Source organism: Aethalodelphis obliquidens, unplaced genomic scaffold (assembly GCF_003676395.1).
Source record: "Aethalodelphis obliquidens isolate GAN/ISIS:26980383/991018 unplaced genomic scaffold, ASM367639v1 scaffold37, whole genome shotgun sequence".
Classification (NCBI taxonomy): domain Eukaryota; kingdom Metazoa; phylum Chordata; class Mammalia; order Artiodactyla; family Delphinidae; genus Aethalodelphis; species Aethalodelphis obliquidens.
Window position 1 is genome coordinate 7,438,419 of NW_020837981.1, and position 20,332 is coordinate 7,458,750.

Below are 20,332 nucleotides of genomic sequence, written 5' to 3' on the forward strand. Positions count from 1 at the left end.
TTCTGAGGGTTGTCTTTTAGTCTTGTTTATGGTTTCCTTCGCTGTACAGAAGCTTTTAAGTTTCATTAGGTCCCATTTGTTTGTTTTTGTTTTTATTTCCATTACTCTAGGGAGTGGGTCAAAAAAGATCTTGCTGTGATTTATGTCATAGAGTGTTCTTCCTACGTGTTCCTCTAAGAGCTTTATAGTGTCCGCTCTTACATTTCGGTCTTTAATCCATTCTGAGTTTATTTTTGTGTATGGTGTTAGGGAGTGTTCCTTTTTTTTTTAAATTTATTTATTTAACTTATTTATTTTTGGCTGCATTGGGTCCTTGTTGCTGTGCGCACGCTTTCTTGAGTTGCATCGAGCAGGGGCTACTCTTCGTTGTGGTGCATGGGCTTCTCATTGCAGTGGCTTCTCTTGTTGTGGAGCACGGTCTCTAGGCACATGGGCTTCAGTAGTTGCGGCAAAGTAGTTGTGGCTCGCGGGCTCTAGAGCACAGGCTCGGTAGTTGTGGCGCACGGGCTTAGTTGCTCTGCGGCATGTGGGATCTTCCCAGACCATATATTAACCCTGTGTCCGCTGCATTGGCAGGCAGATTCTTAACCACTGCGCCACCAGAGAAGTCCTAGGGAGTGTTCTAATTTCATTCTTTTACATGTAGCTGTCCAGTTTTCCCAGCAACACTTATTGAAGAGACTGTCTTTTCTCCATTGTATATCCTTGCCTCCTTTGTCATAGATTAGTTGACCATAGGTGCGTGGGTTTATCTCTAGGCTTTCTATCCTGTTCCATTGATTTGTATTTCTGTTTTTGTGCCAGTACCATATCGTCTTGATTACTGTAACTTTGTAGTATAGTCTGAAGTCAGAGAGTCGGATTCCTCCAGCTCTGTTTTTTTCCCTCAAGACTGCTTTGGCTATTCGGGGTCTTTTGTGTCTCCATACAAATTTTAAGATTTTTTGTTCTAGTTCTGTAAAAAATGCCATTGGTAATTTGATAGGGATTGCATTGAATCTGTGGATTGCTTTGGGTAGTACAGTCATTTTCACAATATTGATTCTTGCAATCCAAGAACATGGTATATCTTTCCATCTTTTTGTGTCATCTTTGATTTCTTTCATCAGTGTCTTATAGTTTTCTGAGTACAGGTCTTTTACCTCCTTAGGTAGGTTTATTCCTAGGTATTTTATTCTTTTTGTTGCAATGGTGAATGTGATTGTTTCCTTAATTTCTCTTTTTGTTCTTTTGTTGTTAGTGTATAGGAATGCAAGGGATTTCTGTGCATTAATTTTGTATCCTACAACTTTACCAAATTCATTGATTAGCTCTAGCCGTTTTCCCGTGGCATCTTTAGGATTCTGTGTGTATAGTATCATGTCATCTGCAAACAGTGACAGTTTTATTTCTTCTTTTCCAATTTGTATTCCTTTTATTTCTTTTTCTACTCTGATTGCCGTGGCTAGGACTTCCAAAACTATGTTGAAAAATAGTGGCGAGAGTGGACATCCTTCTCTTGTTCCTGATCTTAGAGGAAATGCTTTCAGTTTTTCGCCATTGAGAATGATGTCTGCTGTGGGTTTGTCACACATGGCCTTTATTATGTTAAGGTAGGTTCTCTCTATGCCCTGGAGAGTTTTTATCATAAATGGGTGTTGAATTTTGTCAAAAGCTTTTTCTGCATCTATTGATATGATCATATGGTTTTTATCCTTCAATTTGTTAATATGGTGTATCACATTGATTGATTTGCATATATTGAAGAATCCTTGCATCCCTGGGGTAAATCCCACCTGATCGTGGTGTATGATCCTTTTAATATGTTGTTGGATACTGTTTGCTAGTATTTTGTTGAGGATTTTGCATCTATATTCATCAGTGATATTGGTCTGTAATTTTCTTTTTTTCTAGTATCTTTGTCTGGTTTTAGTATCAGGGTGATGGTGGCCTCATAGAATGAGTTTGGGAGTGTTCCTTTCTCTGCAATTTTTTGGAAGAGTTTGAGAAGGATGGGTGTTAGCTCTTCTCTAAATGTTTGATAGAATTCACCTGTGAAGCCGTCTGGTCCTGGACTTTTGCTTGTTGGAAGATTTTTAATCACAGTTTCAAGTTCATTACTTGTGATTGGTCTGTTCATATTTTCGATTTCTTCCTGGTTCAGTCTTGGAAGGTTATACCTTTCTAAGAATTTGTCCGTTTCTTGCAGGTTGTCCATTTTATTGGCATAGAGTTGCTTGTAGTAGTCTCTTAGGATGCTTTGTATTTCTGCGGTGTCTGTTGTAACTTCTCCTTTTTCATTTCTAATTTTATTGATTTGAGTCCTCTCCCTCTTTTTCTTGATGAGTCTGGCTAAAGGTTTATCAATTTTGTTTATCTTCTTGAAGAACCAGATTCTAGTTTTATTGATCTTTGCTATTGTTTTCTTTGTTTCTATTTCATTTATTTCTGCTCTGATCTTTATGATTCTTTTCCTTCTGCTAACTTTGGGTTTTGTTTGTTCTTCTTTCTCTATTTCCTTTAGGTGTAAGGTTAGATTGTTTTTTTTGAGATTCTTGTTTCTTGAGGTAGGATTGTATTGCTATAAACTTCCCTCTTAGAACCGCTTTTGCTGCATCCCATAGGTTTTGGGTTGTCGTGTTTTCCTTGTCATTTGTCTCTAGGTGTTTTTTGAATTCCTCTTTGATTTTTTCAGTGATCTCTTGGTCATTTAGTAGCGTATTGTTTAGCCTCCATGTGTTTGTGTTTTTTATGTTTTTTTCCCTGTAATTTATTTCTAATCTCATAGCGTTGTAGTCAGAAAAGATGCTTGATATGATTTCAATTTTCTTAAACTTGCCGAGGCTTGATTTGTGACCCAAGATGTGATCTATCCTGGAGAATGTTCTGTGTGCACTTGAGAAGAAAGTATATTCTGCTGTTTTCAGATGGAATGTCCTATAAATATCAATTAAATCTGTCTGTATCATTTATAGCTTGTGTTTCCTTAGTTTTCTATCCATTGGTGCAAGTGAGATGTTAAAGTCCCCCACTATTATTGTGTTACTGTCAATTTCCTCTTTTATAGCTGTTAGCATTTGCCTTATGTATTGAGGTGCTCCTCTGTTGGGTGCGTATATATTTATAATTGTTATATCTTCTTTTTTGATGGATCCCTTGATCATTATGTAGTGTCCTTCCTTGTCTCTTGTAACATTCTTCATTTTAAAGTCTATTTTATCTGATATGAGTATTGCTACTCCAGCTTTCTTTTGATTTCCATTTGGAATATCTTTTCCATCCCCTCACTTTCAGCGAGTTTTTGTGTCCATTCAGTGAGCCTGTGTCTTTTGCTTGGAGCATTTAATCCATTCACATTTAAGGTAATTATCAATATGTATGTTCCTGTTACCGTTTTCTTAATTGTTTTGGGTTTGTTTTTGTAGGTCCTTTTCTTCTCTTGTGTTTCCCGCTTAGAGAAGTTTCTTTAGCATTTGTTGTAGAGCTGGTTGGTGGTGCTGACTTCTCTTAGCTTTTGCTTGTCTGTAAAGCTTTTGATTTCTCAGTTGAATCTGAATGAGATCCTTGCCGGGTAGAATAATCTTGGTTGTAGGTTCTTCCCTTTCATCCCTTTAAGTATATCCTGCCACTCCCTTCCGGCTTGTAGAGTTTCTGCTGAGAAATCAGCTGTTAACCTTATGGGAGTTCCCTTGTATGTTTGTCATTTTTCCCTTGTTGCTTTCAATAATTTTTCTTTGTCTTTAATTTTTGTCCGTTTGATTCCTTTGTGTCTCAGCTTGTTTCTGCTTGGGTTTATCCTGCCTAGGACTCGCTGCACTTCCTGGACTTGGATGGCTATTTCCTTTCCCATGTTAGGGAATTTTTCAACTGTAATCTCTTCAAATATTTTCTTGGGTCCTTTCTTTCTCTCTTCTCCTTCTGGGACCCCTATAATGTGAATGGTGGTGCATTTAATGTTGTCCCAGAGGTCTCTTAGGCTGTCTTCATTTCTTTTCATTCTTTACTCTGCTCCTTGGCAATTATTTCTACCATTTTGTCTTTCATTTCATTTATTCATTCTTCTGCTTCAGTTATTCTGCTATTAATTCCTTCTAGTTTATTTTTCATTTCAGTTATTGTATTGTTTATCTCTGTTTGTTCTTTAATTCTTCTAGGTCTTTGTTAAACATTTCTTGCATCTTTTCGATCTTTGCCTCCATTCTTTTTCCGAGGTCCTAGATCATCTTCACTATCATTATTCTGAATTGTTTTTCTGATAGGTTGCCTATCTCCACTTCATTTAGTTGTTTTTCTGGGGTTTTATCTTGTTCCTTCATTTGGTACATAGTCCTCTGCCTTTTCATTTTGTCTGTCTTTCTGTGAAAGTCGTTTTTGTTCCACAGGCTGCAGGATTGTAGTTCTTGCTTCTGCTGTCTGCCCTCTGGTGGATGGCATTTAGCTCATTCTTAATCTCACTAACTCTTAAAGAAAAACAGAGAGAGAGAGAAATGGGTGTTTCTCACATAGAAAATTACCTGAGGCCTCAGCTGTACTCATTTTTAATGGAAGCATGACTCCTAACTGCTTCAGCATTGTAAGTTGTGAGTTGAGAGATGACAATCTGGGTGAGCTCATGGACTAGAATATTCCTATAGAGTCACCCCACAACATACTTAACTGGTGGTAATTCAGGTGTGTTCTTAGCAGAGAGACAAATTTTACAAATAGCACAAGCAATTCTCTTTTACTACATATTACATAATTTGTTATAAAGTATAAGATACTATACTTGTTTAGACACAGTATACACACGCATGAGTATGTACAGTAACTTATATATGGATACATTGCCGTATAGGGTACTGTACCCAAAGCCAAGCAAGCACATTGTACTTTATTGGCCGTTTAAAGAATTTCCCAAGGATTGTTTTTTCCTTACATACCGATTATGGCAGCCTGTGGAAGATGTCAGTCTATAGAGACAGGGCATCTTGGTCTTCTAAGGCTCTGAAACCTTTTATCTGCTGGAAATCTGACATCTTGCTGAAATTCTTCACATTTCCTTAAATGTCTCATTGAACTTCGGTAATCACAGAGCCACCATGCATCTCCCTTTCTCCTGCCAGGCTTTGATCCTGAAGGAGCTGTCTGTGATCCGCGACCACGCGGGCAGCGCCTGCCTCCGGGAGCTGGATAAGAGCAACAGCCCCCTCACCATGGCTCTGTGCGGCTCTAAAGGTGAGTGCCCCCCTCCGGCCGCTGCTGTCACTGCGCTGCATGTGGGCTGGCTGGTTGTGTTCTAGGAAATGCGAGTCAGAACTTCAGGCCTGGCAATTCCCTGGCGGTCCAGTGGTTAGGACTCTAGGCTTTCACTGCCAGGGCCCGGTTTCAATCCCTGGTCAGGGAACTAAGATCCCACAAGCTGCGCTTCAAAAAAAACAAACTTCAGGCCTTTTGTTTATAAAGGCCTGAAGTTTTTTAAATAATACATAGAGAAAGAGACTTAATTATTTGCATTTTTAGAAGTCCAACTCCTTTGGAGAAACATTGGTCATGTGTGTGGGTTTCTGAGTTTGAGGGTGCTTTGAGTAAACTTGACGTTATTTTTTAAAGAAAAGAAAGAAAACCTGCGGATTTTTAAAATCATATGTTTGATGATAATTAAAAACACTTAAATGTCATAGTTAGCCATAACCTGAAAGCATTAGGTTTCATGATACTGCACTCAAATTCAGAACCTCCTGCTTTTCCTGTTCCTGTAAATTTTTGACAGAATAAAGTCCAGTCTCTTTCACCTTGCTGCCTTTCACCCCATATTCTCCTACTCCCTGCTCCTGGTACGTACCCCACACTCCTTTCCTGTGTCTTTGCTTCCCACTCTCCCACCCACTTTGGAATTCCTCCCCCACGTCTTCTATGTCTACATCATAATGTCCTCCAGATGTCCAGCTGGTTGCCGCTGCCTTCTGGGAGATTCCCCTGAAAGTCTTTCCTCCAGCCCCAAAGTGCTCATTCGCCCCTGAGCAGCTCTAGCTCTGCTCGGCTTTTCTTGTGTTACTGATAGCTCTACCCTGTGTTGCTCTAGTTCTGACTTTTACTGTCCCTAGACTATGAACTTGTTGAGGATAGGGGGCTGTGCCACGTATTCCTGTTTTATCCCACAGATCTGCTTGCGCTTCATTTAATGTCATTTTGGTAAATGAATGTTACATTCCTGACCTGCTTCCCCAGGTTCCTTCATTAACATATCACAGATGATTGCCTGTGTGGGACAGCAAGCCATCAGTGGCTCTCGAGTGCCAGATGGCTTTGAAAACAGGTCCTTGCCTCATTTTGAAAAACACTCAAAGGTAAGCAGTAGCGGATGAGGCAGAACTTTGAAGGACAACCTTCAGCATTGCAGAAGAGAGTCACAGAAGCTCTGGGGCTGCCAACCAAGGGGCTCCTGGAGCTGGTGTATAAGGGTTGCGGCCGCTCGGGGTTATTCCCTCTGCAACCCAAACTTGAGTCCTGTAGAAGGAGCCTTGTTAAACTCAGCGCTGTATAACTTGAGTTTGGACCAAGAGGGTGGATTTCAGATTCCCATCCAACTTACCTTAAGTGTTCAAAATGTGTACTTATCATACATGTGCATTCAATCTGTGTGCTCACTTGGGGGGCACTTACATAAAAGTATAAGGATTTTTAAACAGTGAACACGTAAAACGACCAGGAAATTCCAGGTTACCCTCTCTGGAATTCTTAAACTCTGCTTGTAAATGACTTCTGGGTTCCATTGGCCCTCGTGGTCTAGACACTAGCGTCAGCAGAGCACAACTTAGAGCAGATTTGGTCACTTAGTAAATTCTGGATGGAGTCAGCTGTTATTTGCACTGAAGCAGAGATGCCCCAGCTGTACCTGCCCGGTGGAACTGTAGGATTTCTGTCCAGCCTCTCCTGGGGAGATAGGACTACTGTACTGAGAATGGACAGATACTCTCTGTATCGGGCGGCCTCAGGAACAACTCAGGTTCTCTGCCCAAGATCAGAAGTCACTAGGGGTCAGGCAACCAGCTGGTCACTGGAGTGGTACCTGACTATGCTCATCTGGCTCATAGTCAAAGCCTGACCAATTAGGAAGAAATACCAGGGATACCCAGTGCTAGCCTTTGGAGTAGATGGTGCCTGCCTAGAAATGCCAGCTGCCCCTTAAAAGAAATAGGGAAGCAGGAGGTTAGCCTGTTCATCTGAGTTGTCCTCCAAGGAACACAGACCTATCCAGATCAAAGGCCATTTGGCATTTCATATGGTGTTTTATATATGTGTGTTTCTTTTACAGGTTTTTTTTTTTTTTGAGATACATTTCATTTATCATAATATTCACCCATTTAAAGTATAGAATTCAGCATCTTAGTATGTTCACAGAGTTGTATGATCATCATCACAGTCTAATTTTAGAATATTTTCAACAGCCCCAAAATGAATCCCCATAAACATTAGCAGCACACGGTTATGTTTTGGAGGTGGACAGGTCTGGCCCACAGGAAGGGTGTCTTGGGAGGAGTTGTTTTCCAGGGGAGGCGCAAGCTGTCACAGTCAGCAGGTTGCCCTCTGAGCCGAGGTTGGTAACTGCCTCCCTGGTCTAGGGGTAGCAGCCCAAGCTTTGGTTTCTCTCTCACGAGCCACCTGGCTGCCAGTGGCACCAGCACCAACCCTGGCTGGGGCCTCACCCTCCTTGTCTCTGGTAAGGATGGTCTGGGCTAAATTGTTTCTCCTTTAGGAAAGGACATAAAACGTGAGAGTGCATTGGCTGGGTATTTCTAACCTGAAGTTGAGGCATTTTCTGATTTGAATGGGCTTTGGAATTGTGGACCTTGAACTTTTTTGTTAGGTTTTTCTTTTTTTCCTACCTCTCTTTAGCTCCCAGCTGCCAAAGGCTTTGTGGCTAACAGCTTTTATTCAGGTTTGACACCAACCGAGTTTTTCTTCCACACGATGGCTGGCCGGGAAGGTCTGGTTGACACAGCCGTGAAGACAGCTGAAACAGGATACATGCAGGTAACCTGAAGAAATGTAGGCCATTAGCAGTGAAGCAGGATGGGGTCTGCAGATCTTGACTGCCGAGTGTTTGCTTATTCTGTACCTGAGCTCTAATTTATCCAGTCTTGGTATTTAAAAGGAAAAATTGAGAGATGTATGGTACCCTAGAAATAAACAACCTACAAAGGTAGTATGTTCCAAATCACACAATGTCCTTCGAATTATGAAGACCAGGCCGGAACCACATGTACCAAAGCATTGCTGGAGGAGAGCTTGGACCCAAGTGCATCCCAGGGCACGTTATCGAACCTCACTGAGCCTCTGATTCCTAATACACGGAGGTGGGGTGACAGTACCTACCTCGGGCTCTGCTTCTCACTGTGCAACTATTTATATAACCCATTATTAATATCACTCCAAGGGACTCCAAGAACCTATTCCAGTGCCGCAGGAGGGCTTGGACACACTTGGAGGGCTGGCTTTTTCTCCATTGTATGTACAGGTGTAAGATAGTAGTCTCCGGGGACAGGGCTGAGCTAGACACTCCTCTCTGCCTGTGCTTCTCAGACTGCCGCAGAAGTACCCCTGATGGCAGAGGAGTGAAAACACATCCTACCTTGTTCTTCCATAAGACCACAAGGAAAGGATTTCTCTCCAGTGTCTAATTCTCATTTCTGCTCTGTACTCCATAGTCTATGTTTGTTCGTTCTTGATTTTTTGATGTATTTATCTACTTACAACACATGATGAAGTGAACAATCCAAGTTGCTAGGCAATGAACTGCTGTGGCTTTGTGTCCCTTTTCTCCCCACCGTGGATTGAGAAGCACGGCCCTTTGCATACTGGGAAACCAGGACTGATAAACCAGAGATGCGAATGAGTGAGCCAGAGCACACGAGGCTGATGAGGGCGAAATGGACCCGAGTCAGTACACACCTATTTCCATAACCTCGTCTGGACCTCCTGTAGCATCACTGATAACTGCTTCCCTTTCAATCATCTTTTGATGGGAAATTGCCCTTTAGCTTTGGAGTGTGCTGCTTTTGTCAGAAACCTAACAGCCTGTGAAATGCTTTTACCACTCTTGCCCAAATGTCTGTTGACTTTATTTTTTGTCTTTTGCCTTTTTTGAAGTGGAGAGTATGGCTTTCCCAGAGCAATGTTTTAGCCTAGAACAAATTAGTTGTGGCATGAGGGATTTTTGTTTTGAAGTTGCCTGGAGCAAGATTTCTTTCTTTTTAACTCCCTGAGCCCCCATCACATTGCTGGCTGGAGTGTTCTGCTGGTGGGAGGTTCTTCTCCCTAAGCAGACTTGAGAAATCACTGCTGCCTGCTGGTTCAAAATCAATGCCATTCCTGTTCTCTCTTCTTCCCCCTCTGTCCCAGAAGGTGGCCTGCACCTGATCCTCTGTAATTCATATTGAAGTCCACAGGGGTCCTGGATTAAGTTGTGTTTAGAAATGCAAAGCAATTGCATTAATTTATACCTTAGGGAGACAGAGAGGGAAGCAGCCTAGGAAAACAGTGTTTGCAGAGTCCTTCGGGGGTGATGGGGTTTAAATTGCATGTATTCTAAAACACTGCAGTCCTGGAGGCTGGAGCATATTCTAAATCCCACTGCACAGGCTAATGAGGCCCTTGTGGGCCTGTTCTTGCAGTCAGGGGACTCTTCTTAAGGGATTTCTAATAAAATGTGTTTATGTGATTAAAGCGCTGGTAACGTTGAAACTCAGAGTTGCAAATCTCCACCTCTCTATGCGTGACTAGTCTTCTCACAGCAGCTGAGCTTTTGTCTCCTCTCCTCCTTTTCCTTTAGAGGAGACTCGTAAAGTCCCTTGAAGACCTTTGCTCACAGTACGATCTGACAGTGCGAAGCTCTACGGGCGATATCATCCAGTTCATTTACGGGGGAGATGGCTTAGATCCTGCAGCCATGGAGGGAAAGGATGAACCCTTGGAGTTTAAAAGAGTTCTGGACAACATCAAAGTAAGATTTAGCATCATATCTGTCAGTGTTTTCAAGGCCAGTTCTTTAGAATGGAGGTGCCCTTTGGCATAGCACACAGTTAATGCTGTCATATCTACTCCACCACTGAGTTAATATTTTTCTGTTTGTGTTCCTTTGCATAATTTCCCCCAAGTATTAAAGGAAAAATCGTTTCTCAATTTCAAAGTCTAGTTATTGGTAGTAATCAAATGCCAATAGAAGAGGGCTTTGTCTTCTTGTCTGTATCTAATAAAGTGTAATAGAGACGGTGTTAAAGCCATGGGTGTGGAGAAGCAGGCGCATTTCACACACTTTAACTGGGGATATAATTTAGAACAATCTTTTTGAGAGAGAGCTGGACAACACTGATCTGAATTTAAATGTGGGTGCCTTTGACCAACATTTAAATTCCACTTATAGGAATTTGCCCTACAAAAATGATCTAAATGTGCCAAGAATGTTCTTCCAGAATTGTTTATAGCAGACACAGACCATCAGTGGAGGACAGGTCAAAAAATAATACAGACTGCTCCGTCCATTAGGGTGATGTGCGACCATTAAAATTTTAGGGGAAACCCCATGAGCTTGGAGGTGGGGGAATATTTTCACTCTTGAAATTTGGGGCTCTTTTTAAAAAACAACAATTTCTGATTTTAGGGCAAATCTGGGGTGGGGTGAAGGTTGGGGAGAAATGGCATGAAACCCACTGAATAGCCCACAAGCCTTTGTATAAGGTGGAGTATCAGTTTATCCCGTTTTCACCTTCATATTAAAGGTAGAGTCTACAATTTGTTTTGAAAGAAAAAAAACATCACAGGTTGCTAAAAGCTCACTCTGAGTGAGGTTGTTTTGTCTCTTGTAAATCCCTTCCTCCAGTACTGCCCCCCACATCCCTCTTATTTCCTTTTGATACCCAAGGCAGTCTTCCCGTGCCAGAGCGAGCCTGCTCTCAGTAAGAATGAGCTGCTCCTGACCGCTGAGTCCATCACGAAGAAGAATGAGTTTCTCTGCTGCCAGGACAGCTTCCTGCAGGTGAGCTCCGTGGGGCCATGCACCCGGCTCTGCTGTCACCAAGGAATTGTTCACCAAGTGCCAGCAGTGCAGTTTATAAGCTGGGAGGGTGTTTATGTAAGAGTGTTTCTTGTTAAAAAATTTAAGACTGGCCCAGGCAGTCTCAGCAGTCAACATAAAGAATTTATCTCATGTCTTTCTTAGTTTGTCTTTTGCGCAAGTGTTTCCCTGGTAGAAGAAAAGCGCTTTAGTTAGAGAACTGATTTTTCTTTTAACCCTGTCCCTGTCAACCCCCTACAACCCACTTTTTCATCCTGTGGGCCATCTCCTTCCTCGGTTGTTCTGAATCCCAATCATTTGTAATAGTAGTAGCATTGTTTTAATGCCATTTATTGTGTCTTATACAATAGATGATGTCATAGCATTTACTTAACACCATTATCATTTTAAATTGTTTTTTTTTTTTCTTACTGTAATGGGTTATAAATGCAGAGTCAGCCTCTTCCATTTTCTTCCAGGGACCTGTTACCTTGACATCCTCTTAAGGTTTTTTCAGTTCCTTTTTATTTCACTGACCTGCTCCTTCCTGTTTATAATCATGGTTATGATCAAAAGCAGCGTGGCCAAAACAAAAAGCAAAAGGATACAGGAATCCGTACCTGGTTCCCTTTGTGTACTGATTGGTGATTCAGATATAACACAAATGTATCCCTTGAAGTATATCAAAAACAAAAATAGTAAAACACGTAAATAAGAATGTTTTAGTTAAAAGCGCTCCACTCCATTCTTTACCATGACAAGATGTGAAAAGGTGAAAAAGAGACTCTTCCAAATCTTAATATATTTAAAATTAAGAGTCTGGCTAGGCTGAGTGCCTTTGTTTTGGTTTTGTTTCTTCACAGCTTTTCCTTTTCTTTTTTTTTTTTTTTCTTAAGTAACAAATGAGAAGTGTGATTTGATTTTTCTTCACGATTATATTTACTTTTTTATGTTTCTGTTTCTCCTTGAAGACCTTAACTGAGACAGGCTATGAGAAATATAACGAGGTAACGTGCTTACGTGCTGTGGCTGCCGAGCGTGGAGGAGTAGTTCTGCTGCACCCCAGCTGTCTGCCAGGCCCGGGGACCACAGATTTCTGTCCCGGTTCTGGCAAACAGGGCTTCCCTGTTCATCACCTTGGACTGGTCTTTTCTTGTCTTAGACGTGGTTTGACGGTAACCCCCTGACCAGCAGCACTTGTGGGTTCAATGAGCACTTGTTCAGCCGTCCCCTTGTGCTGTACGCCCCACAGATCACAGGGACACAGAGGTGATTGAACATGTCCTCACCCTCCAGTGGCTCACAATCCGGGCTCAGATTTGCCAAGAGGGTCCGAAATCCACTGGCCAGAGCAGATTTTTCTGAGCTGCTGAAATGCTGTCCGGCCGTGGCCCGTGTCAGAGCCGAGGAGACAGAGGCAGCTCCTGGGTGGTGCTGAGCCCTGGCCCTGCCAGAGGCCGACAGCTGTGCTCACAGACGCACTGTGGACTGAGTGTGAGAGTTAGCTGCTGGTCAGTTGTGTGATTAACTGCCTGCCAGCTGCCGTGTTCTGAGTCCCCTTAGTATGCATGGGTTGGTCCAGCTGAATTCTTAGTAGCTTATTTCAGTTTTCATTTCCAAAAAGTGAGCTTTTTTCCTTTTAACCTAACTTCCAGAATATCTGCCCTAACTCTTGTGTAAGGGAAGTCATTCCTTTCAGCAAAGCCACCAGAAGCATGTCCACGTGGGTGGCAGCTGAAAACTGTCCTTTCCAGCACCTGAGCTGGGGAATGGTTTGAGGTGTGTGCTCTTGACTGCTCACGTGTGCGGAGTTTCTCAGATGAAAACCCCCTGGTCTGCTTGGCCTTGGGCTCTGGCATTCGAACGGCAACATCTGGTTAGCCTGTGCCTTGAACACCTGGCAATTGAATGGCAACATCTGGTTCAAGAGGGCTTTCAGAAGTTCGCCCTAAAGGATACAACGTAGGCTCAGGGAGGACATCACCCATTTAAAGGAGGTTCTTAATACTGAATAATACAGGGGAAAAATTAAGTGGAAGTGGGTGTTATCGCTTTTGAAGATTCACAGTTTTAGGCAGAGCCACACCAGGAGAGACTGTCCCACTGCCCTCTCCAGCTCTAATTTCCACCTGTGGTTTGTAATAACTAACTGTATCTGAAAACGTGGCCTCAAGCCTGCAATTAATAAGTAAGCCTGGAGAGTTTCTCTTTAAAGAGTCTCTTGAGAATTTTCAAGTTCTTGTAAATTAGTAAAAGTCCTTTCTTAAATAAAAGTCTTTTCTGCCTAGAATGATGGCTGAGCGGCATGGTAACCCTCCACGTAGTTCCACGCTTTGTCAATGAGGAGAGTTGACCAACAAGGACAGTCATGGGAAACCTGTGTTCATGAGCAAGGGGCAGCCAAGATGTGGTAGATTCCACCCACGTAGCCCCCTGATCACCTGGGCTCCTAGGAGACAGACTGAAATGCCCAGTGGGCAAAGATGACATTGCAGAAAACCCCTGCCCTGAGAGCAGACTGTGGAGAAGGCATTTGACTTTGCAGAGGGGCCTCTTGTCTTCACCAAGCCCCTGACCTTATTCAGCCCGAGTGGCCTCTGCTCTAGAGCAATGCGGCCAGTGCCCTGCCGCCCCACAGGGAGAGCTTGCCAGGCTGGGCAGCAGCTGACTAAGAAGAGCTTGTGGACATGGACCATGTGGACCTCAGAAGTTTTAGTGGTTTGCTTTCAGAAAAGATAGTAACTAGAAATTGCTCGTTGGTCTAGGGGAGGCTAAAGAGATTTATTTTTGCAGTGTTAGGATAAAACCTGGCTAGTTAAGTGTTAAGCTCTGTGTAGGTGCCTTATGGCAGCAGTCCCCAACCTTTTCAGCACCAGGGAGCAGTTTCGTGGAAGACAGTTTTTCCATGGACGGAGGTGGGGAGGTTCAGGCAGTAATGCGAGCCATGGGGAGCGGCAGATGAAGCTTCGCTCGCTCGCCTGCCCGCCCGCCGCTCACCTCCTGCTGTGCTGCCTGGTTCCTAACAGGCCGGGGACTGGTAGCGGTATGTGGCCCAAGGGTCAGGGACCCCTATATTAGAGGATTTTGTTTTTGCAAAAGTGGGCTTCTGTTCAGTCTGCTTTTTGAAACATTCGTTTCAGACAAAACTTGTGATGTTTTCAGCTATGTGATATAGATTGAGCAGACTCTGGGCAGGCGTGCTGGTCTTCCTGGGGCCCCCCAGCCGGCCTCGGAATCAAGAGTCAAGACCTCATGAGGCTTTGCAGCCACTACAGCATGCATCCAGTCCTCAGGCCCGCCTGCTGGTCCCTCCGGGTGTGTGGATCCGCCCTCAGCCTGCCGCGGGAGCAGCTGCATGCCTGTAGTTGGCCAGAGCGCCCTCACAATTTGTCCAAAACCATTGAGGGGAATTATAGTCCCTGGAGGGCTGCTGAGGGGAAGTGCAGTCTGTCCACCCTTTCCCACATTCTCAAACATGCCCCGGGATCGAACCAGAGCAGCTGACGAGCAGCCTCAGAAGGACGCTGCTACTGCGCGGGGTGTGCCATTAGCTCCCCTGAGAAGTGCTCTAAGGGTCAGTCCCGCGGTGCTGACCCCCTGGCAGCAGGACATGGATGGGTGTGGTTCATTAAAGCGCACCATACCCTCCGTGAGAACGCCCCGAGAGGAGATGCTAGCTGCTCCTGGTTCTAGGAGCGACCTTGAGGCTGGGTTTATGTCACAGACACACTATAGATTGTAAAGCAGATGGGTTTCCCCTTAGAGCAGCTTCCAGAAAACGTAGGCCTGTCGTCTCTCCGCGCCCTATGGATCCTCCACGTGATGTACTTCTCACCTCTTTCTTGCTCCATTTTGTCATCGTCCCGGGGCGTAGAGTACTGTTCTTAAATACAGTGGGAACAGCAGATATGCCGATGTTTCACTTCCAGCTTTGAGAGTGGTTTCCTGGAGACTTACAAAGTTCTGACTGTGTGGGGGAAGGGAGCATGATGGGGGACCAATGCAGAGCTCCGGGTCAGAGACAAAGCTGGGACTTGGGAGTGTTTCCTTTGAAATGAAGGCAAGTGTTTGAAATGTACATAGTGTCTACAAAACCATACTTCGTAGTATTTAAATTGACCAGAACAACTGCAGAAGAAACCTCAAGAAGTTATCAGTCTAGAGACTAAAAGTACAAGTGGTTCAATTGTACTTACTCTGGGCTGCATGAATGTGGGCAGCAGGGTGTGCCAGGGGAGAGATGAGAAGGTGGCAAGTGGGAAGGGCTATCCTGCCTTCACTGTATACATATGAAGCATCATCAGAGTAAAAAGGCCTTAGAAACACTAAACCAATGAACCATGTGTCCGGGGTGTGGATGGTGTGTCGTGTTCCTTGGAAAAACATTTTGTAATAGAACCTGTATCCATTTCGTACCCTTTACAGTGTCATGTTTAGCTGCCACTAAAATAGGACGGACTCAGCACGTTACTGAAGTTTACAAAACGAATCATGTAATCCAAATTGCTGAGAAATATGTATCTGATGTTTGTTGTGTAATCTTTCAGGAGATAAAAAAATTCGTTAAGGAGGTTTCTGAGAAGATCAAGAAAACCCGAGATAAATATGGCATCAACGATAACGGCACAACAGAGGTAACGGCCCTCCCAGATGTGTCAGGACATAGAGGTATTTTCCATTGCTGCCAGCCCTGACTCATACTTGAATTTTTTCCTTCCAGCCCCGGGTGCTGTACCAGTTGGACCGGATCACCCCCACCCAAATAGAAAAGTTTCTGGAGACGTGTAGGGACAAGTACATGAGGTAAGGATGCTAACTGTCTTAGACTGCCAGGCGGTCACGTGGGTCTCTTGTATGCTTCCTGTTTCCCCAGGAAACAAAATCCTGCTCCCACACCGCTTACTAGTCAGTGGGTAGACAGGCTGGGTGCTCCAAGATGTGGAAATAACGACGAAGAAATTTCCGACTGCCCTCTCCCCACAGAGAAGCTACCGATGTGTTTGGCAATTGCCCGCTGCTCTGTCCACCTGCAGTACCATTTGTCAGCAGAGCACTTAGATCTTCTCCAGTCATCCCACGCTGACCACCGGTAGCCACACAGTATTCACTGTCATCATCGGACCCCTCCAAGCATCATGTCCCCTCATCTGCACCTGTAACTGATTTGTGCCAGGTTCTTCCTCTGTCACAAGCCTAGCCTGGGTCCTTGCCAATTCCTTCCTGGCCCTGATGGCATCTGTATTTTTTCTGTTGAAAGGAGATCATCAGAAGCCTCCCCAGCAGTTTTTGGTTTTGTCTTTTTTGGCCCCTTTTTTTTTACCCCCCTTGCATCGTGAGGCTTGCAGGATCTTACTTCCAGTTCCCCAACCAGGGATTGAACCTGGGCCCACCCGGGCCCTGGCAGTGAAAGTTTGGAGTCCTAACCACTGGACTGCCAGGGAATTCCCTGGTTTTGTCTTTTTAATTGAAGTGTAGTTGATCTACAACACTGTGCAAGTTCCAGGTGCACAACATAGCGATTCGATATTTCTATATATTGCAAGAGGATCACCACGGTAAGCCTAGTTACCATCTGCCACCATACAAAGATATTACATCATTATTGACTGTATTTCCCATGCTGTACATTTCATCCCCGTCTCCTTAGCAATTTTACTGGACTTTTCATCCCTACCTTGTCCTTTCAGGGCACAGATGGAGCCAGGTTCTGCCGTGGGCGCACTCTGTGCCCAGAGCATTGGCGAGCCGGGCACCCAGATGACCCTGAAGACTTTCCACTTCGCGGGCGTGGCCTCCATGAACATCACCCTGGGTGTGCCCCGCATCAAAGAGATCATCAACGCTTCCAAGGCCATCAGGTGCCCACATCCATGTCCCTCTTGTTCTCACACTCACCTGTCATGATCCTTGAGAAACAGTGTTTCTCTTGGGGAGGTGTGTGTGTGTGGGTGTGTGTGGGTGTGTGTGTGGGAGAGAGAGAGAAAGAGAGAGATGCTAGAGGGCAGTTTCTCAAACTCCGGAGTGAGGCGTGCTTGTGTTAATCATATCTTGCCTTTTAAAAAACCCAAACTGGAAAAAAATAAGTCCAAACTGGATAGAGTCAAAATTGATGCAATGGTTCTTTATGGCCACAAGTCACATGAAAGAGAGAAACCTAAAAAAAATGCCTGGAAAACTTGGAACGATGTATCAGTGTAGATTTCATCCTTTTGATGTCATTATTCCCAGCCTCACTAGGCCTGACTAACGTGTCTACCACTTGAGCTATGGTCATATTCTGTGACACACTCCCTGTCCGCCCACACCCCCGCCCTGGTGATTTCATGATAGGATTTGTGGGTGATGTGAGACTAGGAAAGATAGAAATACCTTATAGTGCATTCAGTGACAAAATCACGTTTCACCCCTGATCCAGGTCTAACGAAATGACAGTATAACATTAAATGAAAGAAAGCTGTACTTGGTTCTAGAACAGCACCTGTAGACGTCCAGGGTGGTAGGAGTTCTGCCTGCCTCCTCTAGGTTGGTCAGATCTCCCAGGAATGTGCGTTCGGGGGATGCCGTCCAGGACAGCGAGGATGGAAGCTCCTAGCTGGTGGTTGGAGGAGGTGGAGGTGTCCTGAAGAGGAGATTGTAGGGGTGGCAGTGGAAGTGGAGGAAGCTGCAGTACACGAAGGGTCAGTTTACTCAGGGAACAGAACTGAAATAACTACTCATTAGGACCAAAGAGGAAAAGGTAGGTTCGCTTGGCCAGGAAGAATGTTCTGAAAGTCACTCAGTGACTGATCGATTGGGCTGCCTCATGAGCACGTGTATGTGAAGCCCTCAGTGGCGTGCCTGACTCCAGTAAACGCTCAGTAAATTGCGGTTGCTGCTAACATTACAACTGCAAGTGGTACCCGGGCTTAACAAAGCGGTATTCTTCAAACAGCCTCATTCCTTGTGCTGTCATCATTTGCCCTTACTTCCCATAGCACTCCAATCATCACAGCACAGCTGGACAAGGACGACGATGCAGATTACGCTCGCCTCGTGAAAGGGAGAATTGAGAAAACCCTCTTGGGAGAGGTAAGAAGAAATCCCTCTTAATAAGAAGAAAACTAAACCAGCAGCGTCGCCAGTAAGCGTAAGAACCACTTGTGGTGGATTTACTAGTCAGTGTGTCCACACTGCTCTGTATCCTTAAAAAAATAGAGTGAGCCTTGTATGCTCTGAGGGAAGGGAAAGTGACTGATGAACATTCTGATCTTTTGACACCACAGATTTCAGAGTATATTGAAGAAGTGTTTCTTCCTGACGATTGCTTTATTCTCGTCAAGCTCTCCCTGGAACGGATCAGACTTCTGAGGCTGGAAGTGAGTCACGTAATTAAATGCGTGGAGGAAGTCATCCTCTTTTAGCCCCAAGATAGGCGCTGATAAACTAGGTCAAGAGCTATGCAAGGCACAGGAAACCCTGCAGAGGCTTTCACTCAGTGTCTGTTCTGTGAGTCTGTTGTACCTTCATGTTTTCTCTCTACGCCTGACCCCAGCACAGACATTGCCACCCAGGGACACACAGGAAATTAGTGGAGGTTTTGTGCAGGCCATAATACCCATTTGCTGTGATAACAGCATTACGGCATCTGGAAGGACTGTAGTGCCAGCAGTGTCTTACTCACCTGTGGGCCCCCAGCACAGTACCTTGCTGGCTCAGAGATGTTTTTGGTTGAGTGGATTGACCTGGCTTAATTATCGTTGGTGTTTATGTACAGGTAGCGATGGCAAAAAAAGGGTTGGGGGGTGGGGATCTACTCTTTAACGAATAAGGCAGAGGTATACATTACAGTACATAAATACACAGTATATCTCCAGGACTAAAATATCGTGGTGTGGAGAGAGATGGGGTAAAAATGACTGAAAAGACTTAGAGGGGCAACGATGTAAAAAGACCAAGAAACACTGGAACCGCAGCCTCCAAACCCTGCTAGTAATGTCCTGGGCGTGCGGTCCCTCACAGGTGAACGCTGAGACGGTGAGGTATTCCATCTGCATGTCCAAGCTCCGCGTGAAGCCTGGCGACGTGGCCGTGCATGGTGAGGCTGTGGTGTGTGTCACCCCCCGAGAGAACAGCAAGAGCTCCATGTACTACGTGCTGCAGTTTCTGAAAGAGGATCTCCCCAAGGTGAGACACAGGTCACCTCTCCAGGACCGCGTCTGGCCTAATACCTGGAGATGCATAAAGGGAGGGACCGCGCTCACCTCTAACCTGAAGAGTCGGGTGTCAGGAAGCCACAAGGGCGTTGTCACTGCTGAGACTGAGGGTGGCGCCCTGTTTCTTCGTTTCTTTGCTACACCCCTAAGGAGTCAGGCAGGTTCCGGTTTCCTTCTTAGCACTGCCTCAACCAACTCTGCCTGTTCGGTTTCTCTTTGTTCTTTCATAAAACTGGTGGTGGAAGGGGGCATGGTCCCCTGAGCTTCTGCTTCCCCCCAACCACTAGAGCAGCACACAGGCACTCCCAAGTTTGGCATGTTGCTGACAATCACCACTGAAAATGAGGTGATCAAGGTCACAAACCCAGGCCATGACGTTCCCAGTTCTCACAGCCACTGTGGGTTCCCAGGCTCCTGGGTGGGTGGGGGCCGCAGGCACTGCGGGGTCTGGAGCCTTATCTGTCTGTGAGTCCAGGTGGTGGTGCAGGGCATCCCGGAGGTGTCCCGAGCTGTCATCCACATCGACGAGCAGAGCGGAAAGGAGAAGTACAAGCTCCTGGTGGAGGGTGATAACCTGCGGGCAGTCATGGCCACCCACGGTGTGAAGGGCACCCGAACTACCTCTAACAACACGTATGAGGTACTGCTTACGGCCAGGGGCACCTTGCAGTCGTCCCGTCTCCCTCCTGGCACGCTCCTCCGACCCTGCCGTTTGCTCTTGGTCTGCACTCCCATCTCTGGGGAAGGGCACGGGGTGCCGGGAGCTGCAGGGTAGAGGAGGGCATGGCTGCCTCTGCTCATCCTAGCCCTCCGCAGGTGGAGAAAACCCTGGGCATCGAAGCTGCCCGGACCACTATCATCAACGAAATCCAGTACACGATGGTCAACCATGGCATGAGCATCGACCGGCGGCATGTGATGCTGCTCTCCGACCTCATGACCTACAAGGTTCGTGGGGGCCTGGCAGCCAGGCGTCGCAAACCCAGTTTCGGGAGCACAAAGCTTGTAGGACACATAGCGTGCCCAACTGTGATGACCACCGTTACCCCAAGACCGAAGTACAGTGGTCAGGTTTGGGTGTACTGGTAAAATTCCAGCGTGAAAATTTCAACCTCATGGCAAGAGA

The 20,332-nt window shown here is 45.2% G+C and overlaps 1 protein-coding gene across 1 annotated transcript in view; it reads left to right on the forward strand.

Annotated features, from left to right (window-relative positions):
- The window catches only part of POLR3A (RNA polymerase III subunit A), a 51,726-nt gene that overhangs the window by 24,604 nt on the left and 6,790 nt on the right, over positions 1 to 20,332 (forward strand). Inside the window, exons 17-29 of the mRNA XM_027129767.1 lie at positions 5,085 to 5,196; positions 6,190 to 6,308; positions 7,858 to 7,995; positions 9,794 to 9,964; positions 10,883 to 10,996; positions 15,562 to 15,648; positions 15,735 to 15,817; positions 16,702 to 16,872; positions 17,989 to 18,082; positions 18,277 to 18,369; positions 19,013 to 19,177; positions 19,682 to 19,846; positions 20,023 to 20,154. Coding sequence (XP_026985568.1) covers positions 5,085 to 5,196; positions 6,190 to 6,308; positions 7,858 to 7,995; positions 9,794 to 9,964; positions 10,883 to 10,996; positions 15,562 to 15,648; positions 15,735 to 15,817; positions 16,702 to 16,872; positions 17,989 to 18,082; positions 18,277 to 18,369; positions 19,013 to 19,177; positions 19,682 to 19,846; positions 20,023 to 20,154 — 1,644 coding nt within the window. The remainder of the gene's footprint in view (positions 1 to 5,084; positions 5,197 to 6,189; positions 6,309 to 7,857; positions 7,996 to 9,793; positions 9,965 to 10,882; positions 10,997 to 15,561; positions 15,649 to 15,734; positions 15,818 to 16,701; positions 16,873 to 17,988; positions 18,083 to 18,276; positions 18,370 to 19,012; positions 19,178 to 19,681; positions 19,847 to 20,022; positions 20,155 to 20,332) is intronic.